Source organism: Thamnophis elegans, chromosome 11, assembly GCF_009769535.1.
Source record: "Thamnophis elegans isolate rThaEle1 chromosome 11, rThaEle1.pri, whole genome shotgun sequence".
Taxonomy (NCBI): Eukaryota; Metazoa; Chordata; class Lepidosauria; order Squamata; family Colubridae; genus Thamnophis; species Thamnophis elegans.
The window spans coordinates 12,124,031-12,150,772 of record NC_045551.1 but is presented as its reverse complement, the minus strand read 5'-3'; the positions used below and the strand labels follow the sequence as shown (position 1 = coordinate 12,150,772).

Here is a 26,742-nt window from a genome sequence, read left to right as displayed (position 1 = left end):
TAATGAATGACTAGAAGAAGGAAGGATAGTGAGAATCAACCTACATTTTCCAAATCCACTTTTAAATGGCTAACCGTTATTCACTGAGATAGTAAACCTGCATGTTGTGAAAGGTATACATACATACATACATACATACATACATACATACATACATACAATCAGTGGTGGGTTCTGGATCCCGTTGCAACCGGTATGGTGCAACGGGGCCCAGTATTCACCACATGAACGCGCGCAGCGTGCGCTTGTGTACTTACCATCCACGATGCCTCCACAATGCTCCAGCTGCTTAGCGAAGCATCATGCAGGCACCAGGCGCTCTGTGCGCAGAAGCTCCGAACAGCTCTAATACCGGTAAGGAGCGTGGGTGGGCAGGTGGGCCCTCCAGAGCACCATACCGGAAGAGTACCCGGTGCTCCCAAAAAGCACTGGTACGCCTGTTCCTATATACTGTATAGGAACACTTTACTCGCACAAGCAAGAAGCCGAAAACACCAGCCTGAAGATGGCGAGTGGGGCCTCGCCGAAACGTTGCCAAGACAATCTCAATCTTACACAGGAAAAGACCCGAATACAACAAGACCAGCATACCTACACCCGTGAAAATCTATGAAAACAAATATCTTACCTCTACGGGGAGGAAATCTTCCTGCTCACCAGGACCTATGAGAAACTTGAAGTCTAAAGAGCCACCATCTTATGTGACCTCACATTCCTACGCAACTGCCGAGACACTCCACACACCCCCACCAAGATTTATAGAGAGTCGGCAGCTCCGACCACTTTACTCACACAAACATGAAGCCCAAAACACCAGCCTGAAGATGGCGAGTGGGACCTCGCCGAAATGTTGCCAAGACAATCTCAATCTTACACAGGAAAAGACCCAAATACAACAAGACCAGCATATATATATCAGTGGTGGGTTTCAAAAAAATTTGGAACCTCTTCTGTAGGTGTGGCCTGCTTTCCGGGTCCACTGGTGGAACCTCTTCTAACCGATTCGGTAGATTTGATGAACCGGTTCTACCAAATAGGTGCGAACTGGTAGGAATCCACCTCTGATATATATGCACACATACATACATACATACATACATACATACATACATACATACACATATACATGCATACACACACATACAGACATACACACACCTACATACACACATGCACACACATAGTATAGCACACTTTGGATCTGTCACTATTTTGACACATGGGGCATGTTACGCTATCTATGCAGCCTACACAAGACTCCTGTCTGTAATTCTGATCTGTGACTGTAATAAAAAGTCTATTCACACGAATCTCCTCCCCACCTCTTTCTTGGTTTCCTATTTTCTTTTTTTCCCCTTCAAGGCAAAAGAGAATCCATTTCTTTTCCTAAATGTTGGAAAATGAATTGTTCCTGTTTTTTTTCAAAGTAATTTCTACATGGGCAAAAAAAAGGTCTTAAAAAGAAATTCCCAACCTTGGCAAACTGGGGCTGGAGTTGTCCAATTTCCTGAAGCTGTGCACTCAGTGACCTCTCTTCCAAATAACCGAAAACCCTTGGTGCAAAGGAAAGTGCAGTTGGATTGGTACTGAAATTCCCCATGGAGATGAACACAGGTAGTATTTCCATGAGCAGGTGCCTCTAGGGGCTGGCACTGAACAGCTAAGCAGAGGAGCAGAAAACTCAGTCAGGTTTAAAGAGCATTGAAGATGGCTTGGAAGAGATACTGCTTATTTATTTATTTATTTATTCATTTATTTATTTATTTATTCACTTGTATACTGATTCATCTGGAATTTAAGATAAGTCACATCAGTGGTGGGTTTCAAAAATTGTTCGAACCTACTCTGTGGGTGTGGCCTCCTTTGTGGGAGTGGCTTGCTGCCCATGTGACCGGGTGGGAGTGGCTTACCGCCCATGTGACCAGATATGAAGATTCCGACGACACTTGTCAGAACCACTTAAATTACCTCACACACAGCACTGGCATGCATAAGAATATGATGTCAAATTCTTTTTTAAAAGGCATCTTTGGTTTGCGTTAAAAAAACTTCAACACACGCAATGTTCTGATTGCACCACAAACGCAGTAGTCATCCTTACCTTTCACAGAGGCACTGAGTTTTATAAATAGGAGCATGATAGTGTAGAATAATCATATCCAAGGACCAGTGGTGGGTTTCAAAATATTTTGGAACTTCTTCTGTAGGTGTGGCCTGCTTTCCGGGTCCACTGGTGGAACCTCTTCTAACCGGTTCTACCAAATAGGTGCGAACTGGTAGGAACCCACCTCTGAGTCACATGATAGCAAAATGGATCCTACATCAAATAATTCCTCTTTGCCTTTCATTGGAAGAGGACAACCATGTTCGTCTATCGTGGCAAAAAACAGAAGTATAGCAGCAGCTCGTCTGGCTAGCAAATATTTGAAATCTTTCATGTGCAAGTTCTAACATGCACCTGTATACACAGCATGTATTCACCTGTCCCCATCCCTGTTCATCCCTATTTAAATTGTGCATTATTACACAAAAATATATTCATTTTAATATAATTCATTGGTCAGAAAAGGCGCCACCAGATGCCTTCTGATTCTCTGTCTTTCAGCCAATTCATTTGCACTTTAAATCAATACTATCACATGAAAGTATCCATATTCTGTATGTAAGGACTTGATATAAAACTGAGGTCATTTTTATCCAAGTAACCAACTTCTATACATTTTTAGTACTTGGGCTAACAGGACCTGGATTTCCTTAAACACCAACATCTTTATTTTAGGTTCAGTAAGGAGTCAGTTGGAGTCGGTCTTCTCCTTCCCACCAATTAATTCACAACATCAGTCCCACCATTTAACTATAAAGTAAATAGCTGCAGAAGGCTAATAAACTCTACGTGAATTGTAATCTGGGAATTCTTAATGTTAGAGTGCAATAGGAGTTACAGTTTGTTTAATTCTAAACAAGAATGGGTTAACTGAATAATCATTGTACTTGAATTATATCAGCGGTGGGTTCCTACCAGTTCGCACCTATTTGGTAGAACCGGTTAGAAGAGGTTCCACCAATGGATCCGGAAAGCAGGCCACACCTACAGAAGAGGTTCCAAAAAATTTTGAAACCCACCACTGGTCCTTGGATATGATTATTCTACACTATCATGCTCCTATTTATAAAACTCAGTGCCTCTGTGAAAGGTGAGGATGACTACTGCGTTTGTGGTGCAATCAGAATATTGCGTGTATTGAAGTTGTTTTAATGCAAACCAAAGATGCCTTTTAGAAAACAAGTTTACATCCTATTCTTATGCATGCCAGTGCTGTGTGTGAGGTAATTTAAGGTGGTTCTGACAGGTGTCGTCGGCATCTTCATATCCGGTCACATGGGTGGCAAGCCACTCCCATCCGGTCACATGGGCATCAAGCCACTCCCACAAAGGAGGCCACACCCACAAGTAGGTTCAAACAATTTTTGAAACCCACCACTGAATTATATCTACTGAAATCTACTGAAATTCCTGAAAACAATTATTCATGACTAATGTAAATCTCATTGATTTGCATGGATCTTATAAAAATCTTCAGACATAACTCAAGTTATGAATAAATAGATTAAACAGAAATTTAGACATCAGAGTTCAGTAAAGGTTCATAGAATTCCGTTAGATACCATACCCTGACATGTTGGTTTGGGAGACGTCCACTGACCAGATGCGCTGCAAATCAAAGGCTGGGAATCACTAAGTTCAAAGCCCTCTTCACAACCAAAGCTGCAAGTGGAGTTGTAACTATTATTACCGATTGGGTTTACACAATCTATCATTCCTCTTGCAGGTGGCTGAATTGGCTGGCATTGCTTAACTAAAAGGAAGGAAGGAAGGAAGGAAGGAGGAAGGAAAGAAAGAAAGAAAGAAAGAAAGAAAGAAAGAAAGAAAGAAAGAAAGAAAGAAAGAAAGAAAGAAAGAGAGAGAGAGAATGGAATTAGAATGCATAAAAGCAAAACATGTATAAAAAGACTATGCAAAAGACAATACTTTCAAATGATTATACGTTTAATAAATGGGAATGATAAATTATTACTACATGTCCCAACGTTCCTAGCCTTCCCTCCAGTGGTGGGTTTCAAAATGTTTTTGAACCTACTCTGTGGGTGTGGCCTCCTTTGTGGGAGTGGCTTGCTGACCATGTGATCTGGTAGGAGTGGCTTGCCGGCCATGTGTTTTCTCTCTCTCTCTCTCTCTCTCTCTCTCTCTCTCTCTCTCTCTCTCTCTTTCCTTCCTTTTGTCTCTCTGTCCCTTTTTTCTTTTTTTCCTTTCATCTCTCACTTTTTCTTCCTTTTTTCTTTTTTATTTCTTTCTTCCTTCCTTTCTTTCTCTTTCTCTCTCTCTGTGTGAGTGTGTGTGTGTGTGTGTGTCTGTCAGTGGTGGGTTTCAAAAAAAATTGGAACCTCTTCTGTAGGTGTGGCCTGCTTTCCGGGTCCACTGGTGGAACCTCTTCTAACCGGTTCGGTAGATTTGACGAACCGGTTCTACCGAACTGGTGCGAACTGGTAGGAACCCACCTCTGCTTCCCTCATACCAGCCTGATAATTTCTCAATGAACTCAGGATTTGTAAAACATCTTTATGACACAAATTATCATCTTTCAAATCTAACTTAATCCTATGGATAGCCACACATTTTCCTGCAAGTAAAAATTATTGCACCGATTGATTGACTTCTCAAAGCATAGGCCTGCCCTATGGAAAGGATCTTTTCCAAACTTAATATACCCACTATTTGTTTATCTCTAACAGCATAGCGTAATGCTGTGTACTTCTAGGCTCCAGATTCTAAAAGTCTAAAAGAATTGCAACATGTCTTTCTTGGCTTTTGAAACCTGACATCAGAACAACTAGTAAATTTTGTAACAATGGGGATGCGATAAATCAGTTAAGAAAACTTCCTTGTCTTCTTGCTGAAATACCTACTAATTATTACTCAGTTGTGATCCCTAACACCAGAATCTTGGAATTGAGGAGAAATAAAAAGCCTCAAACCTTGGCAGGTTGGCTCTGAAGCACTCCATGCTCCAGATGCTTCACACATAGTGGTCTCTGCTCCGTTGATCAGAAAGCCTTCTTTGCATTTAAAGTTGCAACTAGACTGGTAATGAAATTCCCCGTGGATATGATTGCAGTTGAAGTTTCCATTTTCAGGGATATTTAATGGCTGGCATTGGACAGCTAAGGGCAGGAAAGTAAGAAATCGGGTTCAATGCATCATACACCACAAAAGAGGTAAACATTCTGGAAAATTTGAAGTGCTGAAAAATCATGTTTAGGAAACAGAAAACTGGAGACAAACTGAAACATACAGAGCACTTATTTTTAGCACATTTTACATTTGTGTTATTACTTTATAAAATATTAGTGTGTAAAAGTATATTTAGTATAAGTTTAGCTTTATAATTATAATTATTTCTTTTTGTTATCAGAAATGAGGCTGCAAGCTATTGAATTTTATAGAATCCAGTACAGCCTGTTTAGAAAAAGGTAGGTAGGTAAACAGTTAACACTGAATTTCTCACACATCTATGAACGTGGTACAAAAACTCACATTCTGAGCTAAAAAAAAACAGGAACTAAAGATGAATTGCAGAACTGGTGGAAAATGAGAAAGAGAAATAAATAAATAGGAATTATTTTAAAATTATTTTAAAATGTTTTATTTTATTTATGCATTGATATGTAATTTTAAGGCCTATTATCAAAATCAAGATACATTGTCAATATATTTCTTCTATTACATGTGTCTTTACACACAGTTTTCCTATGAAATACATTTTGATAAGCAAATTGCCCTATCTAATGTATCATGTTTGCACTGCTATATCTCTTTCTATTTATAGTCAGAAATTTAGTTCACATAGTAGTTTGGGAAATATGGTTAGGGTTCAAATTTTCACATTAAAATACAATCTGGATAAATTTTGTTTTCAACTCTACTTATTTTCTAAATAATAAAATAACAAGGATAATTATCGGATGAAAAATGGGTTCCACCACAAAAGCGCGTAGGACAAAATCGCGCTCGACAAAAGCGCGCTGTGACGTCATCACAGCGCGACGAAAAAGTTCGAAAAATGTAAAAATAAAGCGAAAACCTTACCCTAAGCCCCCCAAACCTAACCCTAACCCTAACCCTAAACCTAACCCTTCACCTAACCCTAAACCTAACCCTAAACCTAACCGTTAAAGTAACGAAAAACCTAACGCTAACCCTTAACCTAACCCTAACGCTAACGCTAACGCTCTAAAGCTAACCCTAACCCTTAACCTAACCCTAACCCTAACCCTAAACCTAACCCTTACCTTTACGTGAATCGGCTTGCTTTAATTTAATTTTTATTAATTTTTATTTGAATTTTTCAATCTTTTTCGTCGCGCTGTGATGACGTCAAAGGCGCGATTTTGTCGATCGCGCTTTTGTCGTCCGCGCTTTTGACGGGTCACGGAAAAATGTACCTGATTCCCAAACAAAGCAAGGTTGTAAAAGCCTTCATCCATTTTTTCTCAGCTAACCCACTACCAATTTATCGTTTTGACAAGGATCCATTATGCCAACACTTGGCACCAACGATGTTAGGTCATACCTGCACACTGAGGTTCTTCTGCTGTCCATTGCCCGGATGACAAACATTGCAAGTTGACCGGGCCAGTTATTGTAAAACCTTTATCACATCTGAAGTTGCAATGAGATCTGTAACTGAACTGCTCCAGTGGATGAGTGCAATTCAAGAGCAGGGCCTGATGGAGAGGGCCAAACTTGTTGCATTGTACAACTAAACAAAGACATGAAAAGATAACATTAAGCCATCATCATCACTGACAAAACTGTTTTTCCTATATTTAAGGTGACCAGACATCCCGCTTTTGGCGGGACACACCCGCTTTCCAATGCATTTTCCCGCGTCCCGCCCGCTTTTTAAAAAAGCACGCTTTTTTTGGCGCTCGCAGCTCCCGCCCATCAGCTGCTAGCTTGCTGGGCTGGCTCATCGTTCTGTTCTCTATCCTACCTCCTACCTACAAATTTAAGCCAGCCCAGCCTGCCGCTCACAGATTGGATTGGCCTGGACTCCAGCCAATCAGTGAGCTGGCTGGGATGGAAAACGCGGCGTGCTTAAAGTTTTCCATCCCAGCCAGCTCACTGATTGGCTGGAGTCCGTTTAGCATACCGCATGAGTCCCCCGCCCATCCGTTGCCGCTCGCATGGGCGGGGTAGCGTAGTGAGTGAGCGGGGAGCGAGCTCGCCTTTCCAGCTCCACTTCCGGACAAGCTGTGGAAAAACCTCTGCGAAAAGTGCCACCTGGGGCCGCCGCTTCTTCTCCGAACTCAGAGTAAGTGACGGGCGGGGCGAGTGAGGGGGGGGTTGCGGGATCGCCACCCGCTGCACTGCAGCTGACTCACCCCGGGCCGGGCGGGCTGGGAGGCTCTGGGCGTCTGGGCGGGAAGAGCACAGAGAAAGGCAGGGCGGCGCTCGACGCGACTCTGCTATTTCTGCTGGAGGAGTCCCTAGATAGGGAAGGCGGGTGGCAAGGCAGAGCAAGGGAGCGCAAATGGCGGATCCCGGGCTCATATGCAGAGGGAGCTCTCCAGGCACAGGAGCGCTGGAAAAGTGCTCCGCTCATGCACCCACCGGGACGGAGCACGCTCGCTCCAGCCCTGCCTGCCGGCACGACTTTGAAGTGTTGGCTTGCCGCTTGCCTTCCACTTCGGCCTGCTCGGAAGGCAATCCAGCCCTTTCAAAGTCATGCCGGCAGTTTAGAACTCGCCCGCCATTCAGCGAAAGATGTTTCGCTGAATGGCGGCTGAGGGGCACGCTAAAGTGCCAGCATGAGTTTGAAGGGCTGGCTTGCCGCTTGCCTTCCACTTCGGCCCGCGCGGAAGGCAATCCAGCCCTTTCAAAGTCATGCCGGCAGTTTAGAACTTGCCCGTCATTCAGCGAAACATACTTCACTGAATGGCGGCCAAGGGGCACGCTAAAGTGCCGGCATAAGTTTGAAGGGCTGGCTTGCCGCTTGCCTTCCACGTCGGCCCGCGCGGAAGGCAATCCAGCCCTTTCAAAGTCATGCCGGCAGTTTAGAACTTGCCCGTCATTCAGCGAAACATATTTCGCTGAATGGCGGCCAAGGGGCACGCTAAAGTGCCGGCATAGGTTTGAAGGGCTGGCTTGCCGCTTGCCTTCCACGTCGGCCCGCGCGGAAGGCAATCCAGCCCTTTCAAAGTCATGCCGGCAGTTTAGAACTTGCCCGTCATTCAGCGAAACATGACTTTGAAGTGCTGGCTTGCTTGCCGCGTTTCCCCGGAGCGCTCGGGCTCCTTCTCTGGGCAGAGTTGGAGCCTATCCTCCACCTCCTCCCAACGGAGGGGCGCCCTAAAAAAAAAAAAAAAAGGAGCCAAGCCGTTCCAAAGATGTGAAGGGAAGCAACCAGATCGCAGCGAGGAGAAGGAGGAGGAAGTAAATACAAGTATAATAAATACAAGTATTTATTATACTTGTATTTATTATACTGTGGATTTGGTCTGCATCAACCTGCCGCCTCCCCTCACCAGGCAAATCGCGGTGAAAACTCTGGGTGAGTCTCCGCGGAGAGCTTGGCGGGCAGCTGGCTGGACTTCTAAGAGTTGGGGGGGGAGGAGCGGCAGCTCCTTGAAATGGAAAAAGGCTTGCTTCCCCCTCCCCAATGAGACGCCTTCCACGATAATAGGAGAGGAGAGCTAAGAGAACAGGGCGGGGGTTGGGAGAAGGCATGGGACCGGGCTCGGATTTGCCATTTGAGAGAGAGAGAGAGAGGAAGGGGGAGAACACGAGTGTGTGTATCCCTCCTTCCTTCAGCCCAACACTCTAGCCCGGCTTGGCTCCCGCTTCGTCTCTCCTGCCTCTTCGCTTCTCTGTTCGATTGTTGAAAGTGGGAGCCAAACCGGGTCATTCCTTCCAAGAGGCAAGTTTCCGTTCTCTTAGCTACGTTCTGCCTTGTGATTGCTGTCTCCAGGCTCTCCTCTCCTATTATCATGGAAGGTGTCTCATTTGGGGGAGGGGGGGCAGGCCTTTCTCCATTCAACAGATCCAATATACAGAGTTTTATTTTTTGGCCCTAAAAATATTGTCACTGAGGATGACAGAAATTTCTTCATCATTGCTATTGGCCTCAAGTAGCAAATAATAAACATGGTTTTTAGTGTACTTAGTTAGCTATCTGCTTTTTAACATTACATGGTATCAGTTTCAAGAATGCATGCAATCCTGAAAATTTGTAACAAACTTGTTGAAGGGCCTATGAAATATTTTCTAGTTTAGTGTAGAATAAGTATTCTTAATAAAAGAAAAAGTCATTTTTATTTAATCAATTGCATTCCTGTTTATAATGGCATTAATTAACTAAACTGGAAATAAATCTATGTTTTGCTAGAGTTTTAAAATTAAAAAACCTTACATTTTGTTGCTATTATTTTAATCAGAGTTTTGCCAAGTGAAATTATATAATGGTTCCTCATGTCTCTGTAATTTTCTAAATCTCATCCAGAAGTACCACAGAATCTGGCATTTTCAGCAGAATGATGCTGATGCTAATAAAACATCCTGATTTTTGGTGAAAGGATGGAAAGAGGAAGGAAGGAGGAAGAGAGATCTAAAGAGCAGAAAGACAGAAGGCAGATAGGCAAGAGGAAGGAAGGAAGGAGAAAGAATGGAAAGGAAGGAAGGCTAGAAGGAAGAAAGAGGGAGGGAGGGAGGGAGGGAGGGAAGGAAGGTGAAAGGAGGAAGGAAGGAAGGGTACTTCCACTTGTAGGCCTGGGACTGAATGCAGGAGGAGTCTCTCCATAGGATCAGCTGCTCCTCTGATCATGGTCTATGAAAATGTTACTGCCTGCCTGATGCAAATTTAGACAGATGGTGCTTTGGGCTGCCCCTCAAATCCCCCCTTTACTCCTCCCCCTGTAGAATTCAGCCCCCTGAGTTTTGCCTTTGAGGGGCATGTGTGGTTATGGCGGATGGCAGAGTCAGCTGGAGGTTGAGAGGGGATTGGGGCTTTTGTCCGCCTGTGGAGTTCTCCCCATGGACAGGATGGGATGTTGGCATGAAAGGGATCCGGGCACAATCTCACCTGTTCCAAGTAAAGTTGCCTTTTGCAATTGGCTACCGGTAATCCTCGACTTACGACCAGGATTGATCCCCCAATTTCTGTTGCTAAGGGAGACGTTTGTTAAATGATTTTTGCCTCATTTTGTGACCTTTTATTGCCACGTTAAGTGAATCATGGTGGTTGTTAAGTCAGGAACATGGCTGTTTAGTGACCAAAATTACAATGGCATTGAAAAAAGTGACTGATGACCATTTTTCACACTTAGCGACCATTTTCACACTTAGCGACCATTGTGGCATCCTCATGGTTACGCGATCAAAATGTTGATGTTTGGCAACAGATTCATATTTCTGATGATAGTTTGAAATGGTGACAGTATAAATTATTGCTGGTGTAATACTTAACAATGGTTTTTAAGGATTTCTTTTATTTATAGAATACCTTTTTTATTATTTTGGGGGGATTTTTACTTTTAAATTGTTTATAAAATGTATTTACTACAAGAAATGTTCCTTTTTGCAAATGTGATCTTTGCAAATCTTTGTGATGCAATATGTTCAGACCAGGTTTATGTGTCTCAAAGTGGCTGCTATTCTATGGGCAGGCCAGGTTGGTGCAAGGCAGTTTTGCTAGATTTGGTGTGTTTCACCCTCATTGAATTTTATATCGTATAAAGAATGGAAGGAGGAAGGAAGAGAAAAAAGGAAGGGAGTGAGTGAGGAAAGAAGAGGATGGAAGGAGGGAGGAAGGAAGGAAGAGAGGGAAAGAGCAGAAGACAGATAAGGTGAAGGTAGATCAGCAAGAGGAATGAAGGAAGAAGTGAGGAGTCTCGAGGAGGGGGAAAACATTTAGTGACCAAAGTTACAATGGCATTGAAAAAAGTGACTGATGACCATTTTTCACACTTAGCGACCGTTGCGACCATTTTTCACACTTAGCGACCGTTGCAGCATCCTCATGGTCACGTGATCAAAATTTTGTTTGGCAACAGATTCGTATTTATGCTGGTTTCAGTGTCCTGGGGTGACCTTTTGACAAAAAAAAAATTTTTAATCAAGCCCCCCCCCCCCCTGGTCAAGGGTGTCCCTCTTTTCCAATCTGAAAATCTGGTCACCTTACTATATTGCAACAACGATAGGGAAGTTCTTGAATTCTGATGAATTCAAGGGCTTGGCATCTAAACTGTCCATTAACACAAAACTTCAACTATTTTAAAAGCTCCACAAAGAATAATGCAATTATTTTAATAGCAATATATTTAATATTATGGAAACATGGGCTTATCACTTCCTCTGCTGAATAAAATTGCTGAAGGAAAGACCACTTATGATCTAAAATACCTTAGGGCACTTCTTGGCAAACCTTTGCCCTAAGCCTATAAACCCAGCCTGCAGTATGAGGAAACACAATCCACGTTGCTAAGGAAAAACTGCTTGAAGTGTCCTGTTGTTTTCAGTGTATTGCTAGAATGACATTTCTTTAAGTCACTGATATTTTTCACTAATTATTTCATTATTTTTCATTTCATGCAAATAACAATAGAAAAACAGATGTTGTTATTACGTTTAAGAATTTAAAGTCCTGATGTATTATCAGACTTAAAGATCTCTAAAAAGAAATTCAACTAGTTATTCAGGGCTAACCATAGGAATCCATGCTATCCTCCCCTACTGCACCCTTATGATGTCACCAATGCAGCTTGCCTGATGCTACTTTCAATGTTTTTCAGAATGTTATCACAGTGAATTCCTTTGAATATTGTTTCAAATAAAATCAACAGGTTTCATCAACACTAAACAAAAACCATAGGAGTTCCCACTCACCAAAGAGAAAACATTTTTTTTCCCTTTGTGACCAAGGAAATCTTCTTGGAAAAATAACTGGGAGACTGTTCAGCCTATCCCCCAGAGAAAATAATAGAGCTGAAATAGAATACTTCTAATGCTTGAAAGGCTGAGGACCGAAGTGGACGTGACATTTTTCATGTAGTTTGCTCTTGAATGAGGGAATCGCATTGATTGTATCAGTACTGTGCCATGGAAACGGAAATACTTAATTCTGTTATCCTTGCTGAGAATATGCCTCCTATCCTTATGGCCACTGCCTCTATACCATCTAATCCAGTGTTTGTCAACCTTGGCGACTTGAAGTCCTGTGGACTTCAACTCCCAGAATCCCCCAGCCAGCACAGCTGGCTGGGGGATTCTGGGAGTTGAAGTCCACAGGACTTCAAGTCGCCAAGGTTGACAAACACTGATCTAATCACAATAGAAAGAAAATGTCATTGGTTTCAACAGACTCACCATTTTCACACAAAGGGCCATAGAAACCAGGATAGCATTGGCAGGTGTAGTTCCCAATGGTCTCCACACATTCACTTCGTTCGTTGCAAGAGGAAGGTTGACAAGACGCTGCATAAAAAATAGAATTGGATTAGAATTACCTAATGAGCTTTTTTTCTTTCATTCAACCATGTCCAATTCCTGGACACGTCTCTGCAGCTTTCTTAGCAAGGTTTATCAGAAATGATTTGCCATTGCCTCCTTCCTAGGGCTGAACTGAATTGAATTGAATTTATTAGGTTTCTATGCTGCCCAATCCTGAAGGACTCCGGGCGGCTTACAGAATAAAAGGAAATTAAAAGAACTTAAAAACAATAGGACACACAAAGTTAAAAAAGGGACGCAACAAACACCCAATCAGAAGGCCTGCCGGAAAAGCCAGGTTTTAATGGCTTTGCGAAAGGCCATGAGAGTGGGGATGGCCCGGATCTCTGGGGGCAGCTCATTCCATATGGCCGGAGCGGCAACAGAGAAGGCCCTACTCCTAGGCGCCGCCAGTCGGCATTGTCCTGCTGAAGGCACCCGGAGAAGGTCCATCCTGTGTGATCTTATTGGTCTAAGGGAGATATGTGGCAGGAGACGGTCTCGTAGGTACCCAGGTCCTAGGCCATGTAGGGCTTTAAAGGTACTAAAGTGACTGGCCCATAGTCACCCACCTGCTTTGTGCCTAAGAAGGGACTAGGATTCACAGTCCCTCATTCTCTAGTTTGATGCCTTCCCCATTACACCAAACCGTATCTTGTCATGAACATACTAGAGATTTGAAACTTTTTCAGCTTCTTTCAATTACAAGATTTCTTTTGGAAGAAAAAAGCCATGTCAATAAAAGGGAAACAACTTATGTCAGACTGTAAGACAGCTACAAGAATCTTATGACCAATCCAACATGTGATCATTCACAAATGGGATCCGTTGTAATGCTGCCATATCAAAAGTGATGGTAAACTAGGATAAACAGGGGGCTTTGGCATGCATTACCAGTATTTTATCCACAAAAGCCATCATTCTCAATTAGTAACATCTGAAAATCAAAAGGTGACAATTTTTGGTTTTCATTTCCACTCGCTCCCATCAGATTGTGGAACTGCTAGTCTTGCATCTATCAAAGATTAATGTGCTGTATGAATTCATACCTTTGGCATAAAATACAATATTTGACATGGCTGTCACAAAAAGTAAAATATGTTACTATTTTAAACCCTCACTAATTTCTCTGTCCTGAGGACAGAATGTTTTTGTTGAAGAACATTCTTTAGAAAATTACATTAACAACTGAACTCTTGCTAGCATTTTTCATGCCTCTTTATTCATGTCAGAAGCACCTCCAAATTATACACAAATTATATCTATAATTTTCATGCTAAGAATACCGTACATCCATTTAAATCTTAACGTTGAAAATCACTTTCATCTTTGTTCTATCTTGTAGTACCTTTGTAGGATCTAGAATTATTTTGCTGTGTACTTCTATTTCTTTAGATGTCAAATTTATCACATATTTAATAAATGCAATATATATTTTATTATATATTTCAATGTTAATTTTTTCTTTGATTCAAAAATGCCTTTCCTTTTGTTTACTTTTGAGAAATAATTCCTAACACCATTCTCATTAATAGATCTAACATATTTGCTCAGTTCCTAGGGGAGACAAGCTTCTATTAAAACTGGGACCAAGACCAATGAAACAAAGGGCAAGCAAGGTTAGAGACTTATGACATGACATTTTCTCTTTTTGCCTATTGATTATAACAACTAAATCCAAGTAAATCCAAAGTTCATAAATTTGTCTTTTTTTCTTCTCTCACTTCAGCTCTACATGAATATTGGATTCCAGTAGCTTAACTTATATTCATGAACATTTGTTTTCTCTTTGGAAGAGTATCTCCCATTTCTCATCACCTCCAGATCCATTTCTATTGGTCTACTGAGAAGAAAGCCTGAAATAAATTTTCAGCGCAAAATTTATTCTCTGTGGCTGCTCCGGCCCTCTGGAACGAGCTCCCCGTGGAGATTCGGACCCTCACCACCCTCCAGGCTTTCCGCAAAGCCCTTAAAACCTGGCTGTTCCGACAGGCCTGGGGCTGATGAATTCCTGTCCCCGCTCGAATGGTGTGTCTGTTGAGTTGTTTTTAAAATTGTGGTATTGTTTGTCTATGTCTTTTTTCCCCCTATTTGTATCCCCTATCTCCCCCCCCCCTCCCCCCGACTTGGGTTGTGAGCCGCCCTGAGTCCCTTCTGGAAAAAGGGCGGCATAGATAGAAATATAATAAATTCAATTCAATTCAATTCAAAGTCTGCAATGGACTGGCAGATTTGAATAATGGAGCCTGCCCACAATCCCAATCCAGCTTCATAGAGCGAAGTTGACTTCTAAATGTTTTAACAGTTGCTAACAGTTTCAAAAATCACTTTTTCCTTCTAGCTATTCCATGTCAGCACATCAAAAAGACTGCTTTGAAGACCACTGGACAAAATACATTCAGGAATTATTTGAAGATGGGATGGCTGGTAATGAGGTAGCGTTGCTAGCATTTTCCGTAGAGATTGCAATATTTATCTGGAAGTAACCACAAAAGAAAGTTCAACTTTGTTTGGTTGTGCATTATATTGATTTTCTTATGACCCTCATGAACTGTTTGTTGTGATTGTTAATGAGCAGAGTTACCATTCCAGAATACTTCCAGTGAAGTTATGGGCATTGTCTAGTTGTGCCATTGCTAGAAAAGACAATGACCATTTTTTGAGGGCAGAAATGGACAGTGCCAAGCATTACCTATCGCCCATTGCAAATTTTATACCAAGCATATTTTCCTGATGTGGTCTTTTCCTCTGAAAAGTAGTATTTTCCTCATAGTTCCCCTTGATTGCTTTCGTTTTCTTTAGAGGAGCCTTTTGCTTCCTTACAGGTTAACTTCAACACTCCATTGTCTACTGCACTCCCAGAGGAAGAAATGCTTCTTTAACTGCGGCAATAGTTGCTCTAATCTAAGAGTATTCTCACCTTCACAATTAGTATTAAAATAGCACAGTGGCTCAGAGCATTGCCTAGTATGTAAGAAGTTGCTGTTTTGAAACCCAGCACTACCTGTTCATTTTGGATTTTTCTATATACATGCATATACATTTTACCTATGTGCATCTATTTCCGTTTATATTTATGAACACATAAAAATATGCCCAGAAAGGAAAATTTCCCTGAATCAAAAGGGAGATAACACAGGCAGCAGCCAAATAATTGCCCTATAGAAGGATGTGACAGTCTGCAGCTGGGCTGAATGGTTTGCAAGCTGTTTTAGAGTCTTTCAGTCCTGACAAGTTTCTTGATGCATCTTAAATTTAAGTGGCCATAAGCACAATGCAGGAATAGTTTCAACCATAAGTGCAAATATCCTCAAAGAGCAAAGGTGGATACTAATTATGGATTCTTTTCATATCATCATTTTTATAGTATAAGGGAAAGCACAGTTGATTTCTGTATCCCTAGTATTTTTTTTCCCAGGACTCTATGACTTCAGAGTTGCAAATTCTAATTTCCAAGTTATTATTAATTATTATTAATTTGTTTTTCTGCACCATGCGGAACCTGATAAGCATGGGACTGATTATAATTCGGATAGCAGGGACCTCTGGATCTCTCTCTTTGAACAAAAAAAAGTTACTTGGATATGAACAATTTTAATGTTCTAAGATATTCTGTTTAATCTTATCTTGGTTGATTATTTAATGCAACAGTTCCAATGATGGACAAACTTAAACTTTAACTTAGAAGAGCCGAGGTGGCACAGTGGTTAAATGCAGCACTGCAGGCTACTTCAGCTGACTGCAGTTCTGCAGTTCGGCTGTTCAAATCTCACCGGCTCAGGGTTGACTCAGCCTTCTCCTTCCGAGGTGGGTAAAATGAGGACCCGGATTGTTGGGGGCAATATGCTGACTCTGTAAACCGCTTAGAGAGGGCTGAAAGCCCTATGAAGCGGTATATGAGTCTAACTGCTATTGCTATTGCTATTGCTAAAATCACAATAGCTTAAGTTTCATTGGAGTCTATCCTCCTGTGTGAAGATTATATTCATGCAACAACCCTGTTCCACAAATTTACCCAAACAAATGTTGACCTAGCATTTTGTGGGACCCAGCTTATGCTGTCTATTTATAGTTCAACTCATCAAACAATCCCAGAAAACTGAGTTGGGTTAATCATGCCCAAACTAATCCCAAGATAGAACAATCAGGCAAACAGTGCCTAGTAGTATACAGAAACTCTTATATTTATTTATTATTTATTTTATTAATTAGACTTATATACCGCTTCATAGGGCTTTCAGCCATCTCTAAGCGGTTTACAGATTTTAGCAAATTGAGTCAGCAAATTGCCCCCCCCCCCCCCCCCAGTATGGGTCTTCATTTCACCCACCTCGGAAGGATGGAAGGCTGAGTCAACCTTGAGCCGGTGAGATTTGAACCGCTGAACTGCAGATAACAGTCAGCTGAAGTGGCTTGCAGTACTGCACCCTAACCACTGCGCCACCTCGGCTCCTTAACCTTATAACCACTCAATATGGAGTATTTCACTACCTTTATAGCAGAGTGCCCGTTTCTTCTTCCCACAAGGCTCATCATTCCATTTTCCAACTTCATAGTCCCTCTTAATGTAAATCTCAACACAGTCTTGGTTGGATCGCTTGTTGTTAGGTTCCCGATAAGCCCAGTTCTCTGCCTCTTTGGTCAAGGCCTTTCTGGTTCCTACCCACGTCCAAGTGTTGTTAATTTTCCGGATCCCAATCCAGTAGTACTTTGAATGTTTTGGTAAGACCTCATTGAGGTAGGCAATTTCTTCTTTGTTCTGGATTGCTACCAAGTCAGTATACCAGGTCTGGCAAAATGTCCGTGCATCTTCCCAGGTTAAGTCTGAATTGGCCCCATAGTGGTAAGTCCAGGCATCCACATGAAAGAGGAGTCCTGCCAGAGGAACAAATAGCATCAAGCAAGAAGATGCTTCCGTTAATACAACAATATTAATATTATTGCAAAATAATAATGTTCCAGGCCATTTAGTTTGAGTTTGAGTTTGAGTTTCATTTTATTTATATGCTGCCCTATTCCCTGCGGCACTCAGGGCGGCGCACAAACCCAGGAGGGGAAGGGAAAGACACAAAAACTACACAATACAGGGCATTTAAAAGCAACCAACAGGCACACGATTCGAGAGGGGAAGGGAACTCATCGACCCCAGGCCTGCCGACACAGCCAGGTTTTAACGGCTTTTCGGAAGGCCTGGAGAGAGGTGAGGGTCCGAATCTCTGCGGGGAGTTCATTCCAAAGGGCCGGAGCTGCCACAGAGACGGTCCTCCCCTGGGTAGTGGCCAGATGACATTGGCTGGTAGACGGAACCCGGAGGAGGCCTGCTCCGTGTGATCTAATGGATCTTTGGGAGGTAATTGGCAGCAGGCGGTCTCTCAAGTACCCAGGTCCAATACCATGAAGGGCTTTATAAGTGACGACTAGCACCTTGAAGCGTATCTGGAGACCAATCGGTAACCAGTGCAGCTCATGGAGGATAGGTGTAACGTGGGTGTACCGAGGTGCACCCACAATCGCTCGCGCGGCTGCATTCTGGACAAGCTGAAGTCTCCGAATGCTCTTAAAGACCGCAAGGCTGCCTTTATCCTGAAAAGGGCAGAGTGATTTGATGTATCTGTTTAATAATAAGAGAGATGTTCTCTGATCCCAACACTTCCTAAATGACAGGAGTTCTACAAGTGAAACAAGTGGATATAGTTAAATAAAGAAAGGATAATGATAATAAATTATATACATGGAGGATTAGAAAACTTTGGCATTAAATATTATGGATGTTTAGATAAAATAGGATATGAGGATTTAATGTTAATGGAGGATTTTATAAATAAGTAAATGAAATGCCAGCATGTGGTTATGGATTGAATTTTGCTATATTTAAGGATGAAGGATGTTTAAATAACTGTAGTCAAATAAAAGTGGAGGTATGATGATGTTAATATAGTAAATATTTGAGTTAAGATATTTGAATTAATATGAATTATATTTGATGATGGTGGAAGAGATGCACAAAAGCTTTTTGTAACCAGCTGATATACTTTTTACAATATATGTTTGTTTTGGAAATAAATAAATAAAAAAAAACACAAGTGAAACTTTTCTGAAATAATATAGCACAATTGCTGTTAATAGTTTCTGGTAATTAGAACTTCTTAAGGGAGGAACACATCACTTACAAAGGAATTATCTCTAATTAACCATTCTTTACTCAAGTATAAATAGATCAGGCTTGTGTAATGTTTCAGTTTTGCGCCTTATTCTTCATAACCTTCCTTAGACTTGAAAAAAAAATCAATTTTATGTAACTAGGCAAGTCAAAATCTATGAAATCTACAATCAATTGTTGCATATGATTTTAAATGTTATTTAAATAAAGTAAAATGACTATTTTTAGTTTATTAGAGAAAAGAGATCAGTTTCTTTCTGAATAAAATAAATAAGCATTCTATTTTTATTATTCATCTAGGCAACCTTGACCCCTCTTTTTGAGTAATCCTTTCAGAAATATTTCCTCTCTCCTCAATGCCTCCAACAATAACAGCACTACTAACGTAGTAGTGGAAACCACCGGAAAAACCAGGATACATTTAGAGATGTATCTGCCTTTAAAATATCCCATGTTGAATTATACAGCACAGTAAAACATCAGCGCAGGAAAATCTTTTATGATACCTTGTATTACATGAAAAAAAACATTTTATGATCATTTTTATGTCATAAAACGTTTTCTAAATTCGATTCCACAGGAGTCTTGGAACTCAGATTTTTGATGCATTCTGTAAGTTAGTCCATTTGACATACATTGGTTCAAAATGTTTTGTACTGTGTTGGCCTTTTTTCCCCATTTAAAAGTTATAGGAAAAGTTTTTGTTTTTTTTACTAGTATATAGATTTTTAACACTCCTATAAAACTACTGTTAAGAATTAGATTTTTTTAATTAAAAAATGCTTTATTTTGCACGGATGATGTTACGTAATTTAGATAATGGAATGTCTGCAAGAAAGCAACTGAGCTCAGAGAACATCATGAACCCTTATGTTTGATTTTTTTTACCAAAGTAGTAACAGCCACTTCTTTGTAAACTTTCAATTTTTGAGATTTAAATATCATTTTATTCTTATCCAAACCATTTTGAACTTAGAAAATAACATATACAATTTTGCATTAATGATTTTTTTTCTGATAACTACGGGAAAGAAGACCTTTCTTTCTAAAAAGCAAAATGTCACAATTGTGACCACTTCAGGAAATTGTCCCTGATAATAAGAAGTAAAACATCTGGTTTAACATTATTTCCAGTGCAATATACTAATTTTTTTCTGGAATGGTGCCCATAATCAAGCCAGCCACAAATACATTTTGGTTACACAATTTCTAACCTAGAGTTGTTTCTCTTTTTACTGCATAATTTGTGCATTTTGTTGCATAAAACTAAAAAGTTATTTTCACCAGGTTTAAAGATTATTTACTTACCCCAACTAATAATAGTAAGCAAAAAGCAGTCATTTGTCCATCTGTACCAGAACTGCCCATTGATCAAAGCCTGTGGATGAAAAATATATATGTACTATTTGGTGATGACCTTTAGGTCCAAATAAATTAATGGAAGTCCAACAGCCTCCATTTTTATTAGTAAACTATAAATTTCTATACCATTGATTGGATACACTCAGAGAATATCTTGGCTACTGAACAAGCAAGCTTTAGATCAGGATGCTTTACTGAGGAACAATGTCCAATTCTATACGATTTAGCTGAAAAATACTTTAGCACTTCTAAAGTGGCCTATGTTTACCGATTTAAAGGTGGTCTTTCACTCCATCCCTCTTGGCAGGCTCTGCAATAAATTAGCCAGAATATCTATTGACCATCCGTCTTCTCAGCTTGATAATGTCATTATATCAACCTCTGTGATGCAGACTGTTAAGGACTTAAAGTATCTAGGTAGTACTGACTTTTCCCAATTGCAGTGGTATTGCAGAGAGCAGCTTACACCATCCCCTGACTATTTAACCATAATCTTTAGGGCTATGTTAATTACCTAGGAAGAAAGAGCACCTACCATTTCAATGGAGATCCTTTTGATTTCCTCTTATACACCTTTCCTTGTGCGCCTTCTTGTATCAGCACTTCCTCCAAAAGTGTTTCGAAGCTGACTGCATCCTTTTCCTATTGACTTCTTCACTGGACCGCCCTGCCACAACCACATGCAGTTAACTCCTTGCCAACTATTGGCCTGAATATTTAAGCCCTGCTTTTCTCTAATTGGGGCATAAATCTAGCCACATGGTGATATACTTTAGACTTTTAAGGGTATTATAACAAAGAGTAGCCATAGCTTGAACCTATTCATGGACGACACGTAAATATGTTTATATAGAGAGGAGCCACTAAAATCCAGGATTATTCGGATTTTGTGGTAGACTCATGGGAACATTTTGGCAGAATAATCAGGAATAAATTGTAAGAGGCACTATTTTATATGTTTCTCTGCCACCTTAATGCTAAGTACAAAGGTTGTCTAAGTTTACAATAGCCCAGTGCTATGTGTTTTGCCAATTAATTAGTTCATGAAAAACTACAACATCCTGTAGTTTTTCATTACAAACAAAAGGGAATAGCAGCAATTGAAATCCAGCACCCTTAAGGAATTTGGGAATTGCGGGGAGGGTGGACACTGGAGGACTATGTATGATCTTTTTCAAAGTAATATTTTTATTAGGGTTCTTTTTTCTGCTGTTTCACACATTCCTAGAACTACCATATTTTTAAGAGTATAAAACTCACTGGATTATAAGACTAAGCACCAAGGTTTTGAAGAGGCAAATTAAAAAAAAAAATTGCACTTTGTAGACCTCGCAAAAACGGGCCCATTTTTTTTTTCAAAAAAAAGGAAGGGCATGAATAGCCTTTAGGAGGCTTGTAGAGTGCTCCTGGAGGCTGGGGGGGAGATCAAGAAGAAATATGGCCCAGTTTTTGCTCATTTCTGCCCTCCCCAGCCCCCAGGAGCACTCTGAATTGAATTGAATTTATTGCACTTATGTGCCGCCCTTTTCCCCGAAAGGGACTCTGAAAGCCTCCTAAAGGCTATGCATGGCTATTTTGGTGAAGGGGGCAGGGTTTCAGGTGGCAAAAAATGCTATATTCAGTGTATAAGACACACCAAGGTTTTAAATACAGTATAAGCCAAAGACATTGCCAAAATATTCCTCTGAGTCATATTGGTACAGTTTTTGGCAAATAATTTTGCAACCTCTGTTTGTGATTCTGGCAAGACCTAATAGATGACTTAGATGGGTCAACCTTATTTTTCTTTCTTTCTAATATGGTGGCAATCTCTTTTAATGTCTATGGTTCTATTATGGGTGGATCTCAAGGAATCTCATCAGATGAAGAAGAGAATGGTTATAACACTGATTAAGAAGATATTACATAGGTATGTGTTGTACTTAATGAATTTGTACTGGAATGGGTTCACTTTGCCCTCTGCAACAAATTTTCTGGAACAAGAGATTTCTTTAGAAATCAAATAATTTGTTGGAATGTTAATGCTATGAATCTTTTGCTTATGTTCAGCTGATATATCTTAGAACACAACAATGCCATGCATTTTCTAATTGTTCCTTTCATGGAAAATTTGTCTGGAGTAAGTCCCAAAAATTATTATTGCTTCTAAGATGGGGATAATGATTAACAGAATAATGCTGGAACACACCCAAAATCTAGCATGTTATGACTCTTCCCAATTTATTTTTTCCTCACTTGAAATGCCTTAGCTTTATAGGAAGCTCTTTGATTCATCTGATTTTTTCCAGACTCAATGCCCACTTGAATTAAAACAAAACAACCATGTTTCCGATATTCTCAATCAGTTTTGAGTAGACAAAAGGAGGACGTGATGTTTAAATGTGATTTCTAGAGATGTCTTTAATAGACCAGACACAAAGGACATGCAAGAAAAGACAGAAATTCTCCCCAAAGATTGTTTGTTTGGATTCAGAACAAGAACAGAAATAAAAGTAGATGAAAGACATAGAATGAAAACAGTTATAGCAATAGCAATAGCAATAGCGGTTAGACTTATATACCGCTTCATAGGGCTTTCAGCCCTCTCTAAGCGGTTTACAGACAGAGTCAGCATATTGCCCCCAACAACAATCCGGGTCCTCATTTTACCCACCTTGGAAGGATGGAAGGCTGAGTCAACCTTGAGCCGGTGAGATTTGAACAGCCGAACTGCAGAACTGCAGTCAGCTGAAATAGCCTGCAGTGCTGCACTCTAACCACTGCGCCACCTCGGCTCTTACGAGTTAGTTATGAATTATGGGGGCATTCAAATGGACTTGGGAAGTATACACTCAGTTGTTTCCAGCAGCATAGTATAGGTGATAAGGAAACAAAATGTGATGCAACAAATGTAAAAGGTTTTGTAATAACTCAGGATGGGTATAGATGAAGGCCTTTGAATTCTTCTCATCTCCTGGAGTCTGTCAGTCCAGGCACTTTCTTCTCACTGGTTCATTTTTTGTATCTGAACAGGCTAGGATTACAGAGAACAAGGAGGGGATGTAGATGAAAGAAGAGACTCTCTTTAAAGTTATGGTTTAGGTATCTGCTTGACTACTGCTTCTTCAGGGACGACCACCCTTTCTGGTGTGATTAGCTACAAGGAAATGCTAAGAAGACTGGAGGAAGCGTGGGTGGGTAGAATACGCTGGGTTTTGTGTTATGCCCACATGTATTAAACAAGATGCCCCTAAATTTCATTCTAGAAAGCAGTAAAGAAAGCCCAAATATTTTATAGTGCCTTTGATATCCATACTTTGGACACTAGGATGTGGCTTTGAAGAGCCGAGGTGGCGCAGTGGGTAGAGTGCAGTACTGCAGCCACTTCAGCTGACTGTTAGCTGCAGTTCAGCGGTTCAAATCTCACCGGCTCAGGGTTGACTCAGCCTTCCATCCTTCCGAGGTGGGTAAAATGAGGACCCAGACTGTGGGGGCAATATGCTGACTCTATAAACCGCTTAGAGAGGGCTGAAAGCCCTATGAAGTGGTATATAAGTCTAACTGCTATTGCTATTGCTATTTACATTTGGGACAATTTATTATTATTTGATGATTATTTTTTTTAATGCTTGAAACTGCCATGAGTTTAAGTTGGTAGTCTATAAATAAGGTACATAAGTTAATACACTTACTTAGTCTTCCATTATACTTTATTGAATCAGCTATGTACATTTATTGTTATAAAACCTCAAACTGTACTTGGTAAGAAGTAATAGCCACATAAACATAAATCCCTGGGAAGCATTCAAATTATCCTTAGTTTTCTTTAAAAACAGCTAATATGCATACAATTAGTGTTTGCATTTCAAGAAGCACAGAACACATAGATCTGTTCGGCTTTCTCCTCCCCCTCACGCTGATTTCTCCCCGGCAGTGCTCGCTTCGTGCTGCGGCAAGGAAGGTGGCTCTCAAAGAGAATGAAACTGGCACAGCGCTCTTCCAACAGCCGAGGAAGGAAGAAGAGCTGAGCCTTGGCTGTTGGAAGAAGTGCCCACGCCCGCTTCATTCTCTTTGAGAGATGGGGAATTTTCTGACATTTTGCAACCAGAGCCAGCCCAGCGCCCTGTGCACATGGGCCAGCCAGGAGCCCCGAGGCTCACAATCACCGTCTCCTGAAGCAAAAACAGCCTCCCCAAGGTCCTCCAGAAGCCGGAAATGGCTTCAGGAAAGCAGAGGTGGGTTCCTACCAGTTCGCACCTATTCGGTAGAACCGGTTCGTCAAATCTACCGAACCGGTTAGAAGAGGTTCCACCAGTGGGCCCGGAAAGCAGGCCACACCTACAGAAGAGGTTCCAAAATTTTTTGAAACCCACCACTGTCCTTGGATATGATTATTCTACACTATCATGCTCATATTTATAAAACTCAGTGCCTCTGTGAAAGGTAAGGATGACTACTGCATTTGTGGTGCAATCAGAACATTGCGTGTGTCGAAGTTGTTTTAACGCAAACCAAAGATGCCTTTTAAAAAACAAGTTTACATCATATTCTTATGCATGCCAGTGCTGTGTGTGAGGTAATTTAAGGTGGTTCTGACAAGTGTCGTCGGCATCTTCATATCCAGTCACATGGGCAGCAAGCCACCCCCATCTGGTCACATGGGCAGCAAGCCACTCCCACAAAGGAGGCCACACCCACAGAGTAGGTTCGAACAATTTTTGAAACCCACCACTGTAGGAAAGCCTCCGAAGGCCCCAACGGGCCAACCGGAAGTTCAGAAACGATCCATTTCTCACTTCCAGAGGGCCTCTAGGGGAGGTGAGGGAGGCGATTTTCGCCCTCCCCAGGCTTCAGAAAACCTCCAGTGCCTGGGGAGGGGGCACATGCGCATGCGCATGCGCAGTGGGTGTCACATGTGCATGTGCAGTTGGGCGGGGAATTGAGTGGACATGCCGACGTGGCGCAGTGGTTAAATGCAGCACTGCAGACTACTTCAGCTGACTGCTAGTTCTGCAGTTCGGCTGTTCAAATCTCACCGGCTCAGGGTTGACTCAGCCTTCCATCCTTCCGAGGTGGGTAAAATGAGGACCCGGATTGTTGGGGGCAATATGCTGACTCTGTAAACCGCTTAGAGAGGGCTGAAAGCCCTATGAAGCGGTATATAAGTCTAACTGTGATTGCGATGCGGGTGTGCGCGGTAGCGTGCGGGGAATTCTGGCAAGGAATTTTTAAAAAGGGGTCGCCATCACTGGGCTAGATGTTTAAGGAACCACTTGATCTCCGGTGATTTCTGCCAATCCAGTACAAGCTGATAGAATCCACGTGCTGCAAGTCCCCTCAATTAAAAAAACACCCTCTTTCGCAACCTGGGAAGCGCTCCTTCTCTTTTGCAGCCTCTGCCTTCCAGAATGAGGTTCCCCTCTGAGATTCTGACTCTGATGGCCTTGCGGTAGAGTGAGTGGAACCCTAGTTAGATACGTTTGACACCGGGAGGGGGGGGGGTGCTGCCAGCATTACTTCCAGTTCGGTGCGTGCACAACTTTGTGTGTGTGTGTGTGTGCACAGTTACCAAAAAATAGACCTGCGCATGTGCAGAATATGAAAAGGGGAGGGGGAAACATGCCTTGCCGACTGGACAACCGGTTTGGAGGCATCGCAAGCCTGGGGCACTGCCAGTTCCAGCGACCCAGGCCAGAAAGCCCACTACTAGTTTGGCCGAATTGGTCCGAACTGGTAGGAACCTATTTTTGGTTTGACCTCTGTTGCACATATTGCAGGCTTAGTTGTCCAGATTTTCCAATTTATTTATTTTCTTTATAAGAAAATACATTTTTATTTTCATTATTGGGCTTTTGTCTTGTTTATTGCCGTCGGCCAGACAGTGTCGGCTAGCGACCCCCAGGGGGATTGTATAATCCCACACCTCCGGTCCTTCCGACGCACCCTAAAAAGTTGGCTTTTCCAGCAAGCCGGCCTGGCCTGAACAAAATAAAATAAATGATTGATTATTGTTAATTTTAATTGAATTTTAAATGTTAATCTTAATTGGGTTTGTTTTTTGGATACTCTATCTAATTTTTTTAAAAACTTTTGTAATATGTGTTTTTTTTAAAATGTTGTACGCTGCCCTGAGTCCTTTGGGAGAAGGGCGGCATATAAATCCAACAAACAAACAAACAATTTTAATTTTGTTTTGTGGGAAGTTATCATCCAGCCCTCTCCCAGAAAAATGAAATATCCTAGGAAATATTGAAAAGGCAGAATATTTGTCTGGATATGAAATGAAAGAAACATGTTTTAAAAGACAGAATAGTTGCCTGTTGAACAAGGTCCAGCCCCACTTAAATGGAATGTATGGTGTGCTGTTTTTTAAATTATATCTCATGTTATTTTTTAATTCTTATTTTTTATCTTGCTGTAAGCCGCCCAGAGTCCTACGGGATTGGGCGGCATACAAATTTATTAAATTGCTAAATTGCCTGTAGCTTCCTGCCCATCCCCACTGTTAATGGGCTATTAAGAAGGCCAAGCTAGTCCTTTTTACATAATAAAGACTTCTCCACTGCAGCCCCAGAAGAGATGGGAGTAAAGGCATGATAATATTGGCCCTTTACTCAACTGACCACAGGGCATCTGAGAATTCATCCATACCTGGATTCAAAACACAGCCCAGAGAGTTGTCCCTGCATGGCCCCAT

The 26,742-nt window shown here is 41.4% G+C and overlaps 1 protein-coding gene across 3 annotated transcripts in view; it reads right to left on the bottom strand.

The window, feature by feature from the left end:
• Positions 1-20,686, bottom strand: part of SELP (selectin P) — a 53,456-nt gene extending 32,770 nt beyond the window's left edge. For 2 of the 3 annotated variants that reach the window (XM_032226137.1, XM_032226138.1), the window contains exons 1-8: positions 20,602-20,686; positions 20,013-20,082; positions 17,036-17,419; positions 12,422-12,529; positions 6,630-6,818; positions 5,035-5,220; positions 3,672-3,857; positions 1,475-1,660 (exon numbers count right to left, since the gene is read on the bottom strand). In XM_032226137.1, coding sequence (XP_032082028.1) covers positions 1,475-1,660; positions 3,672-3,857; positions 5,035-5,220; positions 6,630-6,818; positions 12,422-12,529; positions 17,036-17,419; positions 20,013-20,082; positions 20,602-20,604 — 1,312 coding nt within the window. In that variant the 5' untranslated portion in view covers positions 20,605-20,686. The remainder of the gene's footprint in view (positions 1-1,474; positions 1,661-3,671; positions 3,858-5,034; positions 5,221-6,629; positions 6,819-12,421; positions 12,530-17,035; positions 17,420-20,012; positions 20,083-20,601) is intronic. The other variant, XM_032226139.1, reaches the window with a different exon arrangement.
• Positions 20,687-26,742: the final 6,056 nt, after the last annotated feature.